Source organism: Ceratotherium simum, chromosome 29, assembly GCF_057802395.1.
Source record: "Ceratotherium simum simum isolate JZ-2026a chromosome 29, ASM5780239v1, whole genome shotgun sequence".
Lineage (NCBI taxonomy): Eukaryota > Metazoa > Chordata > Mammalia > Perissodactyla > Rhinocerotidae > Ceratotherium > Ceratotherium simum.
Genome location: NC_141928.1, coordinates 13,281,257 through 13,297,481, shown reverse-complemented (window position 1 = coordinate 13,297,481; position 16,225 = coordinate 13,281,257). Strand labels below are relative to the sequence as shown.

The 16,225-nt window shown below is 38.0% G+C and overlaps 2 protein-coding genes across 2 annotated transcripts; both read left to right on the top strand.

The window, feature by feature from the left end:
* Positions 1-3,154: 3,154 nt before the first annotated feature.
* On the top strand, positions 3,155-4,087 carry LOC101399280 (olfactory receptor 1L1-like). The gene has a single exon (XM_004423758.3). It carries the CDS (start codon positions 3,155-3,157, stop codon positions 4,085-4,087), a length of 933 nt encoding a protein of 310 aa, XP_004423815.1.
* A 9,353-nt stretch (positions 4,088-13,440) lies between these two features.
* Positions 13,441-14,516, top strand: LOC101394286 (olfactory receptor 1L1). Its single transcript, XM_004423419.1, has one exon. It carries the CDS (start codon positions 13,584-13,586, stop codon positions 14,514-14,516), a length of 933 nt encoding a protein of 310 aa, XP_004423476.1. The 5' UTR covers positions 13,441-13,583.
* Positions 14,517-16,225: the final 1,709 nt, after the last annotated feature.

Here is a 16,225-nt window from a genome sequence, read left to right as displayed (position 1 = left end):
CAGTAAAGGGGGATAATAACAGTCCATACCTTATGATGTTGTTAACGGGTATAAATGAGATTATGTAAAGTGCTTAAAACAAGGCTTTATACATAGGAAACATCACGTAAGAATTGCTATTCCTGTTGAAATACTTCAAAAGTAGATAATTGAGTTTCTCCACAGACTTAAAGCATTTTAACGAAGATTCAGTTCCTAGTCTGTCTGAAACCAAACCTGTGTTCTTAACCACCAACTGGAGCACTTTCCTATGGCTATGCCAATTGGAGTTGTAAAAATATATTTCTCCAACTTCTCAATCTTTCTCTTACTAATCTGTGAAGGAATCTATTCTTGTTAAGGATAAAGAGTTTGTTGTGAGGATATTATTCAACCCACTCATGCTCAAGATACTCTTAGAAATTAGGAGAAAGGAAGCTCTCACTTACCTAAGAACCTACATACTTCAAGACTCTGGAATAGACAATTCATTCACCTATGTAATTTTTGGATTTATCATGAACTATGTGTAAGGCATTCTGACGGCCATTAAGGATACACTACTGAAAAATAATTGATTATGTCCCTAATGGATTCTCCATTCTAGTGAGGATAAATGATAAAACATAATTTAAAGTGTCAGGTAAACAAAAGAAAAGTACAGGTACAAATGAGGTATTTTGTGTGTGTGTGTGTGTGTGAGGAGGATCGGCCCTGAGCTAACATCTGCCAATCCTCCTCTTTTTTGCTGAGGAAGACTGGCCCTGGGCTAACATCCATGCCCATCTTCCTCCACTTTTATATGGGACGCTGCCACAACATGGCTTGCCAAGCAGTGCGTCGGTGCGTGCCGGGATCCGAACCAGCGAACCCGGGGCTTCCGCAGCGGAGCACGTGCACTTAACCACTTGCGCCATCCAGCCAGCCCCCCACAAATGAGGGAAATTTTATTAGCACTACTTTACATGGGAAATGACTGAAACTATAAAAAGCAATAGGTTCTTTCCTGCATTCCCACAATTTGGAGAAAACGTGCTGAAACTAACTCACACCGTATGTCCAAGTCCGATTTCTCCACTAGACCACATTGTCTTCTACATGGGAACTCAGTGTCCTGCTACTTCAAGAATATTCCCCTTCTTTCTACGCTAACCACATAGGTCAATTTCTTGAGGTTCTGACAATATTTTCAATTTGAAATTACAATTATCCCTGAGTATATGCCAAATTCCCCACTATATCTTACAAATATATCTTTCTTGGGAGTAAAGTCTCAGAGAAACTACCACTCCCTTCCATCTCCCATCAAAACTCTCCATCTTTCTATGTTCTCCACTGCTATTTATGTTTGTTCCCTAGGCCAATTATCTTGAAAGCACTAAAGAAACTTTTCAGCACCAATATAAACTACAATGAGGGATCAGACAGGAAGGGACATAGGAAAATGCAGCATCCAACTTTAACTTATATACTTAAGTGTGATAAATATATATATCACATCACGTTTTCTTTCTCCATTCATCCGTCAATAGACATTTAGTTTCTTTTCATATCTTGGCTACTGTGAATAGTGCTGAAATGAACATGAGAGTGCAGTTATCTCTTAGAGATCCTGATTTCATTTCCTTTGGTTATATACTCAGAAGTGAGATTGTTGACTCATATGGTAGTCCTGTTTTGAATTTTTTGAGGAACCTCCATGCTGTTTTTCATAATAACTATACAAATATATATTCCCACCAAATGTATACTAGGGATCCTTTTTCTCCACGTTCTCACCAGCACTTATCATTCATCTTTTGGAATAGCCATTCTAACAGGGGTGCAGTGATATCTCATTGTGGTTTTGATTTGTGTTTCACCGATGATTAGTAGAGTAGAGTACTTTTTCATATACCTGTTGGTTATTTAGATGGCTTCTTTGGAGAAATATCTATTCAAATCCCTTGCCAATTTTTTTAATTGGGTTGTTTTTTTGCTATTAAGTTGTATGAGTTTCTTATATATTTTGGATATTAACCCCTTATCAGATATATGGTTTGCACATATTTTCTCCCATCCCATAGATTGCCTTTTCATTTTGTTGATTTTTTCCTTTGCCAGAAACGTCCAGGCCTTGCATAGAATTTTAGGAAATATGGAGAGGGACAGGGCTACTTGGAGGAGAAGAAAGCATGAGATATTCTCTTGGTTCCTTAGAGGAATATCTTTCATAATTGAAAAACATGGTTGTTTTCTACTGGTTTTCCAGCTGAACTCCAGGGAGTTGAGGACAAATCAGAGGACAAATCACAGAGCATGTCACTATAGCTCTGTCAGATGAGGAGATCCCTGCAGTGTCTGGGGGAAACCACTCAGACTCAAGAAGAGCTGAGTGTTTGCCAAAGATCTGCTAAGTCCTGGGCAGCTGTATCTATGGTTGAGGTGGTTATACGGGCAAATCCACACTTACAAATAAACACGCTTGCACAGATATATGCACAATGATGTTAGAACCCACAAGTTGGGGACCTAGGATACGATGTGTTTAAAAATAGGAAAAGGGCTCTATCCATGCCACACTGGATCTGTGTCTCTGTTTGCATCTTTTCTTCCTTTCTTGAATAGTAACTCACTAGGGCAGAAAGGATATACTTATCACAGTGATGGGAAAGAAGAGATTGTATGGTAATTTCAGAATTCAGCATCCAGATTCCAGGATAAGTGATAGGGAGGAAAGCAAATGAATTCAAGGAGCATATTATTCAAAAGTTTGTAATTATCCAGACAAGTTTATCCACTAAAATATCTAAATAGACAAAGACTTTTCCCCATGCCTCAATCTGTGCCCAAGCCATATTACATTGAACCATAAGTCAGAATATGATTATCAAACAGAATGCAAGACAATAGAAAAGGGAAGTCTCTCTCTGTCTATGTCCATTTCTCTTTCTGATCTCACCACTCCTTCTGTAATGTATTTTCCCATTGTTTCTAAGTAGCTCAGAAATCGAAGGGAAATGGAAGAATAATTTTCACCCTGAGTTCTCCACATTAATGGAGGAAAGCATCAGTGCAGATAAATATTATATTTACAAAATCTCAGTGGGAGAATAAGGATTAAAGATGCTTGGAAAATGCATGCTTCAAAAGATAGATCAGTCTATTTTATTTATCTTTAAGTAAAATCAAAGCCATGAGATGGAACAACGAAACAAGACCTTCTGAATTCATCTTACTGGGACTCTCCTCTAGGCCTGAGGACCAGAAGCCTCTCTTTGTCTTATTTCTAACCATCTACCTGATCATTCTGATGGGAAACCTGATCATTATGCTGGCCATCTATTCAGATGTTCGCCTACAGACACCCACGTATTTCTTTCTGAGCATCCTGTCTTTTGTTGATATTTGCTATACAACAGCTATTATTCCAAAGATGCTGATAAACTTCTTATCAGAGACAAAGACCATCCTCTATAGTGAGTGCCTGACCCAGATGTATTTCTTCCTATCCTTTGGCAATGTAGATAGTTACCTTCTAGGGTCCATGGCCATTGACCGCTATGTGGCCATATGCAACCCCTTTCATTACATCACCATCATGAGCTATAAATGCTGTGTCCTTCTACTGGTAATTTCCTTCTTCATTCCATTTCTTCACTCACTCCTCCATGTCCACTTGATGAATCAACTCACCTTCTGTGCATCCAACATTATCCATCACTTCTTCTGTGATCTCAACCCAGTGCTGAAGTTGTCCTGCTCATCTACATTTGTCAATGAGATAGTGATAAAGACAGAAGGACTATTTGTCGTAATGGCCCCCTTTATGTGCATCATCATCTCTTATCTAAGAATCTTCACCACTGTTCTGAAAATCCCTTCAACTGTTGGGAAGTACAAAGCCTTCTCTACCTGTGGCTCCCATCTTACCATGGTAACTCTGTTTTATGGGAGTATTAGCTATGTCTATCTCCAGCCTCCTACCAGCTTTACTGTCAAGGACCGGATAGCAACAATTATCTACACTATATTAACTTCCATGTTGAATCCTTTTGTCTACAGTCTGAGAAACAAAGACATGAAGCAGGGCTTGGGAAAGCTGATAGGTAGGATAAAGCCCAAATGATGTGGCTTTTATGCTAAGTCTTGAGAAATTCTATAGATTCTCCAATCCGTGAATGCAAGTTCTTGGTGTTTATGATGAGCTGAGGAATGATAGTAAAGGTGCTTCATAGGTGATGGGAAAATATTAATTGAATGTAAGGTTTTCCCTGACATTTCCTACATCCTCCCCAGTGATATCCATCATTAGCTGGTTGTAATAAGCTTTATCCAAATCTTTCTGCCTACTTTATCCTTACTGTATCATATCCCACCTTTCCAGGAAGTCGTATTCCCTGTATTTCCTCCAAAGTCACTTGAAAACTCCCCTAATCTCTGCATCTTTCCTGATGGAATTAATGTAAGTTAGAAAAATGTAATTGACTGAAAATATGTATGTCTGCCGCAGATCTTTGCAGGTAGATACATACTTCTGTAGATCCATTTATCTTAATCTATGGAAATTATTTATAAATGTGTTTATGTGTGTATATGTGTGTGTGTGTGTGTGTGCGTGCATGTGTGTGTTTAAGTCCCATCCTCAACATTAGTTTGGAAAGTTCTCATCAAGGGAAGTAGCGTTCTTCCATCAAATAGATTAGAACCATATTCTTTTCCTCAGCATCTTACCACCTTAACATAATGTTCTGGCTCCTATAGACACAAATTTCTTAATATATGATGTCAACGCAATACATCACTGTTACTGAATCATCTCTAGCTCTATGTGCAATGGAAAATGAATCCAATACTGTATCTCAGTAATCATTATCTTTAGTTTGTCCCTCAAATAACTCTCACTCTTTAAGTCCTCCTGAGCCTTGTTTCCCACCTACCTCTCCCTAAATATAACTCAGTTTCCAATATCTCCTCCTTCTGTCTATCATTCAGGTAAATATAAGAATGCGTACCCTATATTATCATATTGAATCTACAATTCTCACTAGGATATTAATAAAGGAATACTGACTAGTATGTTTCTTTCCTCCAAACTATTTTCTCATGACCAGCCATATTTCACTATGGCACAAGGTATTTCCTCAAAACAAAATGAAGCTCTAGCCAAGAAATTTCAGAAAAGGAATGTATGATTGATAGAGTCAGGGACCAACATACTCTGCTTACTGCTGAGGTTGCTGCTGACCACAGTTGTCTATAAGTGGCAATTATCCAAGAAAATATATTCTAGAGCTACCTTATTTAATTGTATGGATGTCCAATGGACTGCACATCCATGCCAACTCTGATCAGTTGGTCTTGACTACCTGAGAGATACAACACTGAAAGGGACTTGAATAACCATCCCTAGACTCGATAGGAAAAAAAATTCCATAATTGATTTGCAATGTCTGATGTGGGCGTGAGAGTAGTGGTTGTGAGTATATATGTCACATAGGTAATATTTAGCTATACATCAGTTTTCAGTATGTTTACTGTAGATTCTTCCCTTTGTAGATAACCTGTGGAAAAACTCATATAGCCTCTTATATGTTTCCAGACTCTGCCTGGCCCCAGGGCTCAACTTGTGAGAGCTCAGAAGTGTAAAAATCATTGTTTGGACATAAAGACAACAAAATGGATTTGACCTGGGATCTCTGAGTGATGTATGGTAGTCTCTGCATCCATCTGGATGTGGTTTCAATTGACACAGAAAATTTTAAATTGTAAAGACAAGTTATCTGCTTCTCCCATACTCAATAACTGTAGATAGTTAGAAGATAACCAGGAAAAACATAACGAAACACTTTCATTCAGAAAAGGGAGCAATAAAAGACACAGAGAAGACTGATCAGTGGCAAATTCTCAAATCCCACTAGAGAGATATTTCGAGGACCCCTACTCTGGTGGTGGGGAATGTTCTTTGATTAGGTCTTGATTTATGTCCCTGGGAGTAGCCCCCTTGACCATTATTCTATGCAGCCTCTGGCTTTTGTTCCCTACCTGTTATTCTTTAAGGCCACATTTAAAGTGAACATCCAGAAATATGCCCAAGTTGGTGGCTGAGAAGAGTTCTCAAACCATTTCCTGCCCAAAGAATTGAGGGCTCAATGGTTATTTTAAGACTAAAACAATAGCCCAGTGCCTCTCCTAGTCCGGAATGGTGGTACTTTGGGGAGTATAAACCTTTTAAATACTTAGTTGTCTTCCTCCTTATTTGCCACGTACCAGTACCTGTGAACACAGTTTTGTTTTGTTTTGTTTTCTGAGACATAGTTCCCAGAATTACTATGCTTCTTTGCTTGGTTATCCTCATATTTCTCTGGCTTTATTTAATCTCTATCATATGTGTATTGAACAATTAGGGCGAAGGTGGGAGAATCCATTCTTAGTATCTTTTCTTTGAGCCATTTAGTCTGTTGTAGGAATTTATCAGCACCACGCAGAGTTTTTACTCTGTGACACCTTAATCAATTCAGAGGTTTTAATCATTGGTGTACCTGTAATTTAACTTTCTCACATATATGAATGTTAATTGGCCTTTGTGTCACCAAGACTTTCTTAGTTTTATTTTTTATTTTTAGTCCTTGAAAGCATTTGTCTCATCTATCCCTACCAAGCCTCTGAATTCATTCATTATTTCTATTACTTTTCAGACCTACTCACAAATTAACCAAATGTTTTCTGAGTTCAACTCTGTCTTATAATACTTTTCCAAAAGCAGTCAATATCCACCAACACATGCTAATAACTTTATGATTTCTGACCTTTTTCTCTAGAGCTCCAAGTTCAGTGATAATATGATCTGCCTCCCAAGCTGTCAGTGGCAAAAGTTTTACGAAATATTTCACCATAAAATGGATTGCCATATTACCAGCCTCCAATAACAACTTCCTTACAACGATTATCCTGCCCCTAAGCCACACTATTTAGGTTTTGGTTATATGAAATACTCCCATTCTAGACACAAATTCTATGTCAATAAAGACAAACTAGATCATTCTGCATTAACAAACAGACCCAAAATATCAAATAGTTAAAACTATAACATTTGTTTCTCAGTCACTCTGAGAATGCACTGAAGGTAGATAGAGGGGCTCTGTTTTGCATCACCCTTGATTGGAGATACAGGCTGATGGTGCCTCCACCAACTAGGGTTTACTAGTCACCAAGGCAGGAGAAAAGGAGTGTGGCAAATTGCATCCTGGATCTTAAACTCCCACTCATACATGAAACACATAACTTCCATTCCCACTCCATTGCCAAAGCAAGTCTCATGGCCATATCTAATTTCCAAAGGATGGAGAAGTAAAATCCTACCATGTGCCTGGAAAGAGGGAGAACCAAAATGTCTGTGAACAGCCCCAAAAAATACTACATTCATTAGTTAAGATTTTGGTACTGGTTAATGACTAGAGAGATCTGATATATAACCATGTTCGACACATATATTGTTAACTGAGAAAATCAAGGTGCAAAACTGTATATGCATTGTATGATACATTGATGAGTGGATGTGAATGACTATGTGCATACGCTGTCTATTCTATGGATGTATACCCTAGAAATTGCTATCGGATCAACCACCTCTGGATGGTTCAGGGATGGGGGAAAACTTGTTTTTCACTCTCTAGTCTTATGCACTATTTGAATTTTTAATCATATATATATTTAAACATTTTTAAATATAGCAACGTTGGCTTTTCCAGTGTGACTGATTTCTGAGCAGTTCATCTGAAACAAGCACAGATTTATCTGACTACCTTCCACGAAGATTTGGACACTGACACACGACTTCCTTCCTAAACAGTTCAGATGGATGACCAAATGGTCATGGTGGATGACTTTTTATGTTGTAAATGATATCTTCCTCCAGGACATAATCATGTCCTTCAGCTCAGGTCATATAGGAGTTGAAGGATGGTGAGATAAGAAATAATATTTGTCATACTCTCAAGACTCTGCCTGGTACAGAGCATTCAGAAATGTTTAGTTTTTATTGCTTTCATTAGTGGTTAGATTTCTTTACCTATCTGGGTACCCTCTATTGCATCTTTCAATATGACCCCAATGCTAATCTAACCTTCAAAAAGACAAAACAGATAAATGAAGTTATCTGGAAACATCTCATTAAAGTTGGCAATCTTGAATTGCTAACTAGCAGAGTTCTAATTTAGTATGATGTCTTAATTTTTCTGCTCCAAAAAATAAATTCCTCAATCTTTTAAAGGCATTTTTACTATCTGCTTGTGCAAATGGACATTATCTGTATTAGTATGGTTGAAATTAAAATACAAAAAAAAGAGATTAAATGAGAACTGGATTAGAAGCTATATTTTTCATTGTTTAATTCTAAGAAAGATAATTTATTTCATCAATATAACATTATTCATCAATTCAGTCATTTTCAGTTTCTTTTGAATTCTTATAAGTTACATGGCTTTACATAAATTTAACTCAAAAAATTTTATTTTCTCTTATTTAGAGTTTTTTTACTTATAAGCAATATAAAGATTAAAAAGTGTAAAGTTTGCTTTAAGTTTATGCATGTTTAAGTAACATCCCCCAAAAATTATACGGGAAACAATAAAAATATACGTATAACAGCTATTTATATTCTTACTTTAAAATAGGGCTTCTCAACCTAAGTGCCCATCAAGGGACAAGTGGATAAAGAAGATGTGGTATATATACACAATGGAATACTACTCAGCCATAAGAAACGATGAAATCCAGCCATTTGTGACAACATGGATGGACATTGAGGGTATTATGCAAAGTGAAATAAGTCAGAGGGAGAAGGTCAAATACCGTATGATTTCCTTCATTAAGTAGTAGATAACAACAACAATAAACAAACACATAGAGACAGAGATTGGATTGGTGGTTACCAGAGGGGAAGAGGGGAGGGAGGAGGGCGAAAGGGAAAATTCAGCACAGGTGTGTGGTGATGGGTTGTAATTAGTATTTGGGTGGTGAACATGATGTAATCTATGCAGAAATAGAAGTATAATGATGTACACCTGAAATTTATACAGTGTTATAAACCAATGTTACTGCAATAAACACAAAATTAAACAAAAAAAAAATAGGGCTTCTGATTGCTTAAGTTTCAGAGATCTCAAATCACTTGATTCAGATTTCTACTCAAATGTCTCCTTTTCAGAAAGATCTTCCCTGACCATCCTTTCTAAAATACCACATCCCCTGTCACACTCTGTTCATCTATCATACTTGTTTTTCAATATTCCATGTGACTTCTGGACATATTATATATCTATTTGTTCAATGTCTATCTTCACTAAAATTCAAATGCTGTAAGTCGAGGTGCTTTATTTTATTACTTCTGCATCTCTAGAACTTACATCAGTGCCTAGCACTAGGAAGCCTTCAGGAAATATTTATTGAATGAATGAATAAATGCACAAACGGAAATAATCCTCACAGTTCTGGGCAGAGCTGGAATTTGATGAATCCTTCATTTTGGGTTCCTTGTGGAAGTTCACATGCAAAAGAATAAAATTTTACCCTAATCTTAAACCATACACAAAAATCAACTCAAAATGGATTAAAGATTTAACGGTAAGACACGAAACCATAAAACTCCTGGAAGAAAACATAGAGAAAATCTCCTTGACATTGGTTTTGGCAATGATATTTTTGGCATGACATGAAAAACACAGACAACAAAAGCAAAAATAAACAAGGGGGGCTATATCAAGCTAAAAAACTTCTACCTAACAAAGGAAGCCACCAACAAATGAAAAAGCAACTTACAGAATGGGAGAAATATTTGAAAACCATATATATGATGAGGGGTTAATATCCAAAATATATAAAGAACTCATACAACTCAATAGCAAAAAACCAAATAATTTGATTAAAAAATGGGCAAAGAACTTGAATGGACATTTTTCCAAAGATGACGTACAAAGGGCCAACAGATACATGAAAAGGTGCTCAACATCACTAATCATCAGGGAAATGCAAATCAAAATCAATGAGTCATCGTCACACACCTGTTAGGATGGCTATCATTAATTTTTTTTTAAAAAGAGAATAATTGTTGGCAAAGATGTGAATAAAAGGAAATCCTTGTACATTGTGGGTAGGAATGTAAGTTGTTACAACCATTATGGAAAACAGTACGGAAATTCCTCAAAAAATTAAAAATAGAACTACCATATGATCCAGCAACCCCATTCTTGATTTATCTAAAAGAAATGAAACCAGGATCTCAAAGACATACCAGTACTCCCAAAATTCATTGCAGCAGTGTTCACAATAGCCAAGATATGGAAACAAACTAAATGTCCATTGACAGATGAATGGATAAAGAAATGTGATATATACATACAGTGGAATATTATTCAGCCTTAAAATAGAAAGAAATTCTATCATTTGCAACAACACGGGTGGATAAGGACAACGTGCTAAGTGAAATCAGCTAGACAGAAAAAAAGGTCTGCATGATCTCACTTACATGTGGACTCTTTAAAAGAGTCAAACTCAGAGAAGCAGAGTAGAATGATGGTTCCCAGGGGTTGAAGGGAAGGAGATGTGGGGTGGTGATGGTGAAAGGATACAAAGTTTCAGTTATGCAAGGTAAGTTCTAAAGACCTACTATTCAGCATAGCGCCTATAGCTAACAACAATGTATTGTATACTTAATATTTGCTAAGAGGGTAGATCGTATGTTGTGTTCTTACCACAAATAATAATAATAATAACATATGGGGTAGGAGGAAACTTGGGAAGGTGATGGATATGTTTATGGCCTTGGTGGTGATGGTTTCATGGGTGTATACCTATCCCCAAACTCATCAAATCGTATACATTAAATACGTAAAGCTTTTTTATGTCAATCACATTTCAATAAAGTGCTTTAAAAATAAAAAATATGAAAATAATATCTACCTAATATGGTTATTAGGAGGTTAAAAATTAGTCAATACTTGCAAAGCACATAGAACAGTTCCCATAATAAGCACTTTATTAAAGTTTATAAAGGTTTGTGAGTAAATGAATTTTTAAAAGGCTGAAGGAAAACGAGGAAAATGTTATTGTAGTCAATCCTTCTGGGTGATGTACACATGGAGTATTATTACTTTTCTTCCCTATATTTTTCTATATTTTTTATTTCAAATGACCACAAACAAAAAATGAGGAAATACTATGAATATTGTTGAGCAACTACTATCTTGGACAAAGCTTTGGGTGAGCCATATGTGGATGGAAACTGCCTCTGTTTTATATGCCACTGTATCTCCAGCACCTAGCACAATTCCTGACATATAGTAAGCCTTCTAGAAATATTTATAAACTAATTCACTGATTGGAGCAATCAGATATTAATAAGCATGATTACTGATCTCAAGGAGTATGCAGTCTAATGGGAGAAGCTTAAACTAATAATGTGCTTTTTAATCTTTAATAAGAAATAGTTCATATTTTTGACAATATGATTTATTTGGGAGTTATTATTCAGTATATAATTCCCAAGTCTTTTTTGCCAGCATCATGAAAAAACAGTAGCATGGCAGATTAAGAGAATGGAGTCAAGCAAGAGTTAGATGTTTCAAAAGGAGGAGATGTTTCAAAAATGAATTCTGTCACTGACTATCGGTGTTACATTGGGCACATCACTTCATCTCTCTGGGCTCAGACTCCTCCTCTCTAAAGCAGAGAAAATAAGACCACCTATCTCATGAAGGTGACACAATAACTAAATGAGATACTACATTTTCTTCCTTTATCTGAGTGTCTAGCACAGAGCAAGCACTCACTAAATTATTAATGTGTGCCTTTTTCAATTAATGTAGAAGCAATAAGACAGAGATTGAGATATTGCTTAGAATGGAAGTCCAAAGTGTTAAAAGAGGACAGTAGTCAGACTCATTCCAACTGGTGGTCATCAAGCAAAGTGTCCTGGAAGAGGCTGACGTCAAGTCTTGCAGGTTTGCTATAGTAGATGAAGGAAAGTATAAACAATAGCATGATATAAACGGATGAGTGGGCAATGAGTCATAAGGAATGGCATATTCTTGGATGATGTTCATACTGGGAGAAGGGGAAGTTTGAGTCCTAACTTGGGAATTCTGCCATACAAAGTCAGGAATTCAGGATTTCTTAAAACATAAAATACATTCACCTGGTGGTTTTCCTGAGTGGAAAAACAAGGGTCATACATAGTATTTTATAAGCACACTTGGGGATGCTTCAGAGAGAAGAGTAAAGAGCAAGTTCTGGGGTCTAAAGTCTTAACTATTAATTTTTATATTCTGAAGTTTTAGGAACATTGTATAATTAGGGGCTGCTTCTAAGCCTGGGAGATAGAAAAGTGACTTGTGGCATCAGGTGTTCTAGTATTTTTAGTCCAAAGCCATGTGGACTCTGAAAAAAATGTTCTCCAACCCTATATACTGTCTTTCAGTAAATAATACAGCTCTGAGAACAATGCTCAGGAAGTTTGGGAGAGCCAGTCACTGTATCACCTGAGCCAACCTCATGTAGGTGTTCTTTTTGGCCTAAAGTTGCCGGGTCAAGAGAGCGGCTGACAGGAGAGAAAGAAAGCACTGATACTCCCCAGGCTTCTTGAGGAAAAAAACTCCAAAACTTCAATAATTGGCTTGTTTTCTAATATCTCCTCCATCTGAACGTCAGGGATTTCTTGACGGTCTCAAAGGATGCTCCCTTGAGAGAGGGTGGAGTCTATGAGTGTCTACAGCCCCTTCAGCATGTAGAAGGTCCAGAAGAGGCAAGGAAGAAAACCTTCAGATTGATGAAAGTTGAAGGCATTCTAGGATCAGGTGCCTTCTCTGTGTGGTTTTTCTGGGAAGCCTATCTGTAACTAAGACAGGAATTTGGAAAAGAATTACACCAACACGAACAAGCACATACCAACGACAACAACAATTTTAGATCCAGGGATTGGGCACCAAGGATGGGATTGATATTATCATTAAAAGAAATGTTTTTACTACCCTATTATTCCTGTCTGCCTATCTTTTACCTCTTCATGCTTATCCTTTCACTCCGATAAGGTTTCACTAAAAAGTGAGGAGCTTAGAGCAACCGTTGGGTGATCTCGTATTTCAATGTCTTTTCGGTGATTTTCAGCTGCCAGAATAATTGGTGCAGAGAGAAACATCTGAATTAAAGGAAAGCATCGTTCTATCAGTTGGCAACTAAATGGGAGGGCAAACCACTGATCATCCTGCCATGAATTAACTACTGAAAATCCTCAATCAGAAGATAATTTCTCCAGGACCGCCCTCCTCTCCTTCCAAGGAATTCTCTCTCCCTCTCATTCTCTCTCCCTGTCTCCTTTTCTCTCTTCCCCATTTCTGTTTTCCCTGTATTACTTCCTCTTTATAACAGAAGACTGAAAGGAAGTTAAAATATATATTAATTTCTGAATTCCCAACACTAAAGGAAAGAAGCCACCATCCAGGTAATTGTAATATTTTTACTTGCTTTAATTGCTGATAGGAAGAATAAATTGAAAAATCCTTGGATAGATTATATCAGATGTTGGAAGAATCTATTATAATGATAGTTTATCTTTAGGTGGACCCAAGACTATGGGAGGAAATAACTTAACAAGACCTTCTGAATTCATCCTCCTGGGACTCTCCTCTCGACCTGAAGATCAGAAGCCACTCTTTGCCGTGTTTCTCCCCATCTACCTCATCACAGTGATAGGAAACCTGCTCATAGTCCTGGCCATCCGCTCAGATACTCACCTCCAGACACCCATGTACTTTTTCCTGAGTGTCCTGTCCTTTGTTGACATTTGCTATGTGACAGTCATTATCCCCAAGATGCTGATGAACTTCTTATCAGAGACAAAGGCCATCTCTTATGGTGAGTGTCTGACCCAGATGTACTTCTTCATAGCCTTTGGAAACACAGACAGTTACCTCCTAGCAGCCATGGCCATTGACCGCTATGTGGCCATATGTCATCCGTTCCACTACATCACTATCATGAATCACAGATGCTGTGTCCTGCTTCTGGTCCTCTCCTTTTGCATTCCACACCTCCACTCCCTCCTGCACATTCTCCTGACCAATCAACTGACCTTCTGCACCTCCAATGTCATCCACCACTTTTTCTGCGATGACCAGTCAGTGCTCAAGTTGTCCTGTTCCTCCCATTTTGTCAAAGAAATCACAGTAATGACAGAAGGGCTGGCTGTCATAATGACCCCCTTTTCATGCATCATCATCTCTTATTTGAGAATCCTCATCACTGTTCTAAAGATCCCTTCAGCCACTGGAAAGTGCAAAGCATTTTCCACCTGTGGCGCTCATCTCACAGTAGTGACCCTGTTTTATGGAAGCATTAGCTATGTCTATTTCCAGCCCCTGTCCAACTATACTGTCAAGGATCGAATAGCAACAGTTATCTACACCATATTGACTCCAATGTTAAACCCTTTTATCTACAGTCTAAGGAACAAGGACATGAAGCAGGGCTTGACAAAGCTGATGCACAGGGTGAAATGCCAATAAGAGGAGCTGAAGTCTTAGGAGAATCCCACAAATCTCTCGCCCCTGACTGCAGGTTTCTAATGTGTCTGTGATTAGATTCTGAAGGATGGTATCTTCACTGATGGTGCTTCATCCCAGATGGAAGAATGTTCATTACATGTGATGAAGCTAATGTGTTGAAGCTGCTCCTGAATATGATGCCTACTTCCCAGTGGTCTCTAATATTATCTGCCTGGGACAAGGTCTACCTGAACCTTGTTCTTGACGTCCCAGGCTAAACCTCAATCAAACATCAGTCTTCCTTTCCAGGAAATCACCTTCCTTTCACTTAATCCTAATCCTGCTGAAATCTCTCCTGTCCTTGAGTGTGATCACTATAATCTCCTGAGTATCCTTATTCACGATGCTGAGTTTTCTTATGTAGTCATTTAAAGCTGTTTGAATGTCTTTGAGCATGTGTGTGTGTGTGTGTGTGTGTGTGTGTGTGTGTGTGTGTAACTCCAGCACATTAGTCCAAGGGCTCCTCAATAGCAACATCTCTCTCTCTCTCCCATTATAAACGTCAGAACCATGACTCCTTACTCTGCATTACCTCAAAGATTAAGGCCCTGACTTCCATAGTTATTATACTTGAAACAAATGAAATCAGCCCACTAGATGATTTTTGGTGAATCAGTCCCAGGCCAGGTCCTCAAGAGTACATCATCTCAGCATTCTTCTCCCCGATTTCCACCTGGCACAGCTGCCTGTGCATTAAGTCTCTCCTTATTGATTAATTTCAGTTGACCTGAATTCAACTGCACCAGTTTCCCACAGAGTATATATTAAGTCCCAGTAACGCTAGCAGCAGGTGCCTCCAACTACTGGGGATCTTTTTTCCTTAACAGACGAGCCAAGCTACTAACCAGAAAAACAGAATTGGGCAGGAGAAAATGCTTTTGTTCATTTGTGAGTTCTGAAAAATATTAAAGTCACGCTAGTCGATAAATTTCTTTGGCAACTCAGAGATTCATGAATTCATTTGTTCATTCAACACATTTCTATTTCTTGTCTGGACTTAAAAACAAAGATTATGGGCTAGATGGTAAGCCAACAATCTGATGGCCAAAAAATCTGCAGGAGCCTAAGGAAACCAAATAACATAAGCAGTACAAGCTTTTAAAGTGAAATTTTGTGTTATTTGAGTAGTTTTAGTTTGCAAGGTACAGAGGAATACACATTCTTTGAAGTAACAGGTATCAAATAAAAATAACTTCAGGCTTAAGTAAGGAGAGCCTTTATTTGAAAGGATTATTGCAGGAGGGGGGAAGGATCTATAGCAACAGGGAGAAGGGGGATATTGCAATTAGGAGAATATCCCAACCATGAGCTCTGCAAGGGTCAGGCAGGAAAGGGCTTTTCTTTTATAGAGAGAAGTGAATGAGGCAAAAAATAACTATGTGTGGAGAAGTGGGATGAGCTGGTGTCAGTGGTGAAATTGGAGAGTTCATCAGGGAAAGTTTTTCCCTGAGGTCAGTTGATGCTTCAGAGGGGCCGTTATGGAGGGGTTTTGTGCTGACTCCGGCTGAGAGTAGCTCAGAGTTCAGCCATTTTCCAGAACACGGACGGATGGGGGGATTTCTTTAACTGTCACTGTTTTCCAGGAGCATGGGACTCAGGTAAAATTCAACATTATCACAAGGATTTATTGTAAGAATTCACAAGGAAAAAGAGAAGACATAAATCCTAGC